Here is a 7715-nt window from a genome sequence, read left to right as displayed (position 1 = left end):
TTTCAATAGCAAGGCTATGCGCACTGAGTCTGTACATAGTCAAAGCTTTCCTTAAGTTTGGGTCAGTCACAGTGGTCAGGTATTCTGCCACTGTGTACTATCTGTTTAGGCCCAAATGTCATTCTAGTTTGCTCAGTTTTTTTTGTTAATTCTTTCCAATATGTCAAATAATTATATTTGTGTTTTCTCATGATTGGGTCTAATTGTGTTGCTGTCCTAGGGCTCTGTGGGGTCTGTTTGTATTTGTGAACAGAGCCCCAGGACCAGCTTGCTTAGGGGGGAATCTTCTCCAGGTTCATCGCTCTGCATGTGATGGCTTTGTTATGGAAGGTTTGGGAATCTCATAAATCTTTATCCTAATAACTGACGAGAAAAACACATTGAATTGTATATGCAAGGCAAGCAAATTGTAGAATTGAATGTCTATTTTCTGGATTTGGATAATTAGCGGGTATCGGCCTAATTCTGCTCTGCATGCATTATGTGGTGTTTTACGTTGTACACGGAGGATATTTTTGCGGAATTCTCTCTCTCGCTCTGAATTCAATTCAATTCAACGGGCTTTAGTGGCATGTAAAACATATGTTAACATTGTCAAAGCAAGTGAAATAGATCATAAACAACAGTGAAATAAACAATATAAAATTAACAGTAAACATCGCACTCACAAAAGTTTATTTCTCTCTCTCTCTCTCTCAATGTCCATTGAGCCAATGAGCCTGAAGTCAAGGTTGCCATTCCAATATGGACTACATGGGCTGGATTTAAGGTCCTCTGCGGCCCGCAACATTTTAGCCTCTTTCCAATGCCGTGTTTTGATTACAAATTATATTTTTGCTAGTTAGGGATCCCTTATGTTTCGTGCTTTTTTTGGGGGCTACAATTATCGATGATTTAATGTCAGCGAATAGGGCTATGGTCTGTATTTCTTCCGCGTTTCTTCCGCGTTCTCATATACACCGCCCGTTTGTCTCTATCTCGTGCATTGTGATCCTTGTGTCCATTCAGTCAAGTTTACCTTTGATGTCAAGAATATTCTGGCATGCGCTCAAAGGGAGTAGGAGCACGGTTGCTTGTATGTACATTCGAAAAAGTAGCCAGGAAAAAAACACAAACTCATGATCTAGATCCGGGATGAGCAACCATTGATCATCAGACCGCAAAACTGCAAACATTTGTCATCACTCCATGGAAGAATATGTAGAATTGCAGCTAACTTGCTTTAAAACAGCAAAATTCTTTCTACCCGCCTGGCAAAATGTGTCAAATTGCAGGAAATTAACTCTAAAACGTCAAGTGTATAGGGGGGGGGGCGCTAAAATGTATTGCTCGCAAAGGTGGGATGGCCCCCAAAAGAATTGGACCGGCTCTGACTGCATCTGGGTATGGATGTGGGTACGCAGACCCGCGAGCCACTGCAGACCCTCATGACGAGTTCCGATGTTTTGTGGCCCCACCAAAAAAAAAAGTTGCACACCCCTGATCTAGAAGTTAGTTGTCATAGCAGGCCCTCTCTTCAAAGGAATTCGTTTGGCTTTATAACGGCTCCCATATCATTTGAACATCCTAGAAATCCCCGAAAGCTTCAGACCGACCCTTTGGTAACTGTTAGGGATTTTGGCTCGCCTGCAGAACCGGGGGCCTTTTCCCAATCTGTCCAGATCCTGCTGTTCAACTCATTAGAGTCCATCGCAGGGCTTCTTTGTTGACACGTTTTGTCTTTGTAATATGTTCGTTGTGTTCCGGAAAGATGGTGTTGGCCTGTTGATTAGATCCTAGAATTCCCGTTTGTGCCTCTATGCCGAATCATTAGAAATGTTTTATCATCTCCCACAAGTGGAAGTCTTTCGAACTCATTCTACAACACTTTTTTTTCCCGCGGGCTCAATTGAAGAATGTGATTTACTGCAACATGTTGACATAGCTTATGCATCTGCTATATTAAACCTGTTAGAGTCACGTGTCAAGTGATGCTACTTCTATAGCCTTAACGCACTTCCCGAAAGCAGAGCGACATGGGGATGTTTGATGTTTCCAGGCCACACTCAATCATCATGTCATAGAGCATTTCCAATGATAAGAATCATCATAGGAATAATATAATATAGCCCTTACATAGTTGATGATTACACTGATAACTTAACCAGCGAGCCAGCCGATACTTTATTTTTTTTTAACATTAAGTAATGGTTCTGGATTTCAACGAGAAAGGACGTTTACCGAGTAACAACTTGGATATAGGTTTAAAATGAAATGATGTAGCACAATTGAATGTATTATCATTTTATTTTACCACACACACACACACATTGTTTAAATACAAAGTTTTCACTTTCGCTTTCAATGAAAAATGCAACACATGTTGACGACTCGGGGGACCCTTAGTGGAAATATCTGCATTGATTTAGTTAGTATAGACAAGATTATGCATGGAATAATACTGTTTGTAAATAATAATAACAATAATCATCCTGTCATTTCAGTGCAATATGTCGACCTTCTGATATAACTTCGACTATTTCGAAATTGAGTGCTAAATCCTGGCCCTTGCACTTTTAGAAATAGGCCTATTCAACAAGTCAATGTGTTCGATTGATTAGAAAGTTACTTGACTTGCCGTATTTATTCCTGTGGCATGACATGAAATATTGTGTTCATTTTATTGTCGGCCTATCCGATTCTTCGTTCCGTCACTGACAGGATTGTAGATGTACAAAAGCCAAGGCTATTGGCTTACATGAAACCCTTTTCAATTGCATTTGAATGACATCTAAAACACGAAAGGTTGCCTAATCTAATGAACGTAAACACTATCGAATCGTTCACATTAAAATGACTTGACCAGCCGGAGCTGGTAGCCCATATCTGCTACTTTAGAATCACTCATTTTAAATGTTGGCTTTAGCCTTATAGGCCTAATCTGCCAAATATTCTTTGCTTTTCCTTATCTATTGGTGATATTCTAGGGGTCGAACATGGTATTCTCTGTGTCATTATGGTGAGGACATAACGTTTCCACTTGAATCTATGTCCCTCAATAAAAATAAAAAATAGACGTCAAGCAATTCCTCCCGTGTGTGTTATGGTAAATCACAACAGGGGCCGAGAAGCAATGAAATGATATTGTTGAGAAGTGTTCAATTAATTTCATGTAATTTAATTTAATGTACACTATTTTAGATATAGCCTGTAATTGGTCCTTGTATACTTGTTTGGCGTAGGCTATTTCTTGCATAGAGGTAAAATATGTTTAATTTTCCGACATAGCTGTTGCCATTTGTCGACATTTGAAAATATATATCTTCCGATCTCTTCGACATGCTTGCTTTTAAGTGCACTGCTTCGCCTCTTAATTTAATCCTCTATTTCAAAATTAGTTACAGCATCATCGGTTGTTACAATGTTATAAACGTGACTATGCGGTTGCATTTTAACTCTGTTTAACTAGCTAGTTCAATAATAACCCATACGTCAATCACCGTCAAATCTGTACACATTCCATTTCAAATGCAACATGTTCACAGCATCCCACCGTCACAGAATAGATACAAAATAAATACAATTATATAAAAGGACATAGAAAAACAATAAATAAAACGTTTTTTCCACAATGATCCGTGTCTGGTGTCATAGTCCTTTGGGACTAAGGTTTAGGGGAGGGGGTGTGACCGTGCACGCGCCTTGCCAAAGGTGGGCAACTAATTGATTGTTGATTGCAAGAAGACTCCCACGCATGGCAATATTACGGCTGTTTCAGTTGTGGAAAAACGCATTGAGTTCATCGTACACCGGGACGGGGGCCCTTTCGTGGTGCAGGTGCATGTCGTGGTAAGGCGATACGTTTTCGGATTGGATGCTGCTCCGCACCCCTGAAGAACCGTATATGTGGCCAGCAGTGGGGCGAGAGCCGGCCAGGCCGGAGTAATGCATAGAGTAATGATAGCCTTTCTCGGCTACCTCGGGGGACGTAGTGCCCTGGTGCTTCAGAGAAAAGTTGCCATTGATGCACACGGGAGGGGAGATGGGCCCCTCATACTCTGGGCTGTTGTATTCTGGAGATCCACTGCCACCGTACAGCGAATCGTAGGCTGAGCAGTACCCGTGTGTCCGTAAGGGATGCGAGTTGGAACCAGACTGGTACTGAGGGCTGGAGAGGCGGGAGCACTGGTAGGGGTAAGGATGCATGGAGAAGGAGTTGGAGCCGGGATAGCGTCCCCCTTCCGGACACTGCTCCGTTAGGAAGTTTCGGGAGTTGAGTTGCAGACAACCCGCAACCAGGTTGGTCGTGGGTTGGGACAATCCTTTACACAGCGTCTGCACGTAGGACACAAGATCAGGCTTCTTCCCGGAGCGCAGGATCTCAGAGAGGGCCCAGATATAGTTCTTGGCCAAACGGAGAGTCTCAATTTTGGAGAGCTTCTGCGTTTTTGAGTAACAGGGCACGACTTTACGCAGATTGTCGAGCGCAGAGTTCAGGTCGTGCATGCGCGTCCTCTCCCGTGAGTTTGCCTTTTGACGACGCAACTTGGATCGCTCGATACGCGCAGGTGTCATTTTACGCTTCTTAGGGCCCCGTTTTTTGGGCCCGTCCCCCTCTGCACCGTCCTCTCCTTCGTCCTCATCCGCCTCGTCGTCGTCCTCGTCTTCACCGCCGATCTCAGAATGTGCCCGGCTGCTTCTCAGGTCCGGGGCATCCATGTCGTCATCGCCCACGCGGCACTGATCCTCATCATCCTTGGTCTTCGAGTCCTCGCTCTCGCTGTCCTCTGCCCAGGCCGAATACTTATGCATGTCGGGAAGCAGCGACGGGTCACTGAACAGCCTAGTCAACATTGCGGCACTGAAAGAGATAAAGAAAGTTGTCTGAGGAGTGAGGACATTTCAAATCAGAAAAGGGCTGAAGGAAAAAACACGAACGTAATGAAATGCATTCAACAACAATGGGATAATTCTCAATCAAGTTTGGATTAATATCTCTTCATGATAAAGGCAGAGGACATGAATAGCCTAATAAGACTGAAATTAGACGTGTTTGGGAGGAACTAAAACAGCATGCCATCAGAAACATTTCAGTGAACACCCGGGTCTATCGCCCAACCGGTCCCCTATTTAATTCCCTGCTGTTGTCCATGTGCCCCCCCCTCCTGCCCTCGCGCAGCGGGTCTCAACAGCACAGGCCACATTACAGATCCCGTGGGGCGCACTGTGAAGCAACGTGCCCCTACTTTCACTCCCCCCGACGCTCACATACTTCTGGCTACATTCCAGCACTATTCCACCGCACCACCCACCTCCACAAAAAAAGCACGGCAAGAGGACAGGCATATTTATACTCTGATTTTAGTTTCTCTACCTTGGTGTTGCTCATCGTGTCAGAAGGTGATCACAAAATATTGTGTGTGGATATCGGAAGTTATTTTAATGAATAGGCTATCCTATTTTTGGTCACATTTGACATTGAGCTGACTTCTACCACACCTGCAGAGCCACTGTTGTTTTATCACGCTCAGCCTTATAGCCTATCAGGTACTATAGAATCACATGGGTTAATATTATCCACAAAGATCCATTTTGATAGCCAATAAATAATTATAATTATAATAATGATAGTAATAAAAAAGAATGTACATTGTTATTATGGCACTCAACAAAGATTAAAATTGTAAATATCTTACCCAAACACCAATTAGAATATCATCCAAATATTATAATCCTAAAATACGAAGTTGATTGAGCCAGGCCTTTTTGAAAATAGCATCAATTATCCGAAAAGGAGAAACGAGATGGTATTTGAATGTAAATAGCCAGTGCAAAGATATGATAATGGACAATTTAAACCATCTCAAATCAGTAACATATTGTCACCCTAAATCACTGTAAATCTCTTGTATCTCTGGTAGGCTGGAGAACTGTGGTTGGGCTACGTGATGTGTGTGGACCCAAAGTCAACCAGGAGGAATACGGTGCTAATTATCTCGAGGGTGTGCCAGAGGCAAAATCTCGTTTGGAAATTTCAGGCTCAGGAGATTTGCTCAATTAAAAAAAAAAAAAACGTTTAATTAACAGACCATGTAGACTACCTTACAAGAAAAATATTTCACACATAATTCAGTATGCACGACTGAGCGATTCCAAACCCCTTTTAGTTGGAGAGGTTTGCGTTTACAGACGGAAATTGTTTTGTATCCTTTTAGCAGTCATTAAAAAACATATAAAAAATGCATTTCAGAAAACAGATTTAAAAATAGTTTTTTAATTGTAACAATAAGCTCCTCTTGCATGGCCGGTGCTTGCGTGATGTAGGGAAGCCATCGATGTATTTGTAATGTTGAAAGAATAATTGTGGATGATAAAATTACACAAACACAAATAAATAATGTCCGCATTAGCCTACTGTACAATCGCTTTCAATAACGCCCCACCCACCCTTTCCTTTTCTCCAAGATGAACACTCAGATAAAATCATCGATAAATCTTCTATCTAAGCCATGAGACGCAGAAATAATTAGCTGACAGTGAAGAAGAATGCTGCCTCCCCTCTCTCTCCCTCTGTATCTCTCTTTCTATTAATCTATCTGTTTCTCATGTTTCCATGTATTTTTCACTAATCAAATGAATGCCTTATACTGTCTGACTATTGAAATTAATTAAATTCCGGAGGAAGGTTGTCTATTTTTTTTTTCGATTGTCCACAGAGATAGGCTGTAGACTAGAGCTTGTCTTTGTGGATAGCTGTTTTCTGGACAAAATAAGCAATAGATATTATATTGCACTCCTAGCCTATAATTAACACACAGAATGGAGGTCCGCGCTGTTAAAAGTTGAAGGACAAATGGAGCATAACATCGTGCCAAACGAAGAACCATAGCTACACCATAATCCAAATGTTCAAAAATGGCATTTAGCTGAGTGAACTCAAAACAGACGTTTACAAGGAGGCACAAACATCCATCAAAAACTGGTCACGAATTATCCTTGCATTATTAATCTCGATTTATTAAATTAATTACTTTCCATATTGGGAAGGTCACTCGTCGATTTGTTTACACTCCAACTTACCTCCGCGAGAGCTCTTGAAGGGGTGGAAAGCGCGTGAGTTCAGACCATCTTCTGGGACCGCGAGCAAACGCTCCTATAGGTGCGGCAGGGTGCTCAGTGTGCTATCCGCGCGCGCGCTCTGAGACAGTGTGGGCATCGCTACTAGGCAGGGTTACATACCAGCTATGATGCCAGGCCATATGGTTGGCACGTCACTGGCAAGAGCCATCACATGAGAGCCGGTGATTGACATGCGCCCGCATTCGGAGAGATTGTCTTCCCGAGGGAAGAGGGCCCCGCCATCTGTCACTGCGCTCGCGCTCACACAGCCAGAAAAAGAGAGAAACTGAGACGAGGCAAAACGAGTGAAAGAGAGGGAACAGAAAAATGGGCGAACAAAAATGTTTGTTGTAGACAACGGATATTATTGGTGTATTTGCCTTTATTATTTTTTTTACATTTAACCTAAGGGTTAAGTTAAACGATAGCATGCATAAAACAACGGTGATCAAGGAGAGGGGGTTGGGGTGCATTTGCAGACCTGGGAACAGAAGGCGATATTGTTTATCTATTTATGTACCTAATTGAATAGCATTATAGTGATCTATTCAGGGGGAAAACTATCAAAACAAATAGCATTGCGTGCAGACTCTACGGGCAGAACGATCAATGACACT

General features: G+C 42.4%; 1 protein-coding gene across 1 annotated transcript; it reads right to left on the bottom strand.

Moving 5' to 3' along the window:
* Window positions 1-630: 630 nt before the first annotated feature.
* On the bottom strand, window positions 631-7222 carry LOC124016055 (neurogenic differentiation factor 2-like). The gene is made up of 2 exons (XM_046331579.1): window positions 7060-7222; window positions 631-4840 (listed from the first exon to the last, which is right to left on the bottom strand). The coding sequence occupies exon 2, from the start codon at window positions 4831-4833 to the stop codon at window positions 3754-3756; it is 1080 nt and encodes a 359-aa protein (XP_046187535.1). The 5' UTR covers window positions 4834-4840; window positions 7060-7222; the 3' UTR covers window positions 631-3753.
* Window positions 7223-7715: the final 493 nt, after the last annotated feature.

The sequence above is a fragment of the Oncorhynchus gorbuscha genome, linkage group LG26 (assembly GCF_021184085.1).
Source record: "Oncorhynchus gorbuscha isolate QuinsamMale2020 ecotype Even-year linkage group LG26, OgorEven_v1.0, whole genome shotgun sequence".
NCBI classification, from domain to species: domain Eukaryota; kingdom Metazoa; phylum Chordata; class Actinopteri; order Salmoniformes; family Salmonidae; genus Oncorhynchus; species Oncorhynchus gorbuscha.
This window is presented reverse-complemented; position numbering and strand designations above follow the sequence as displayed.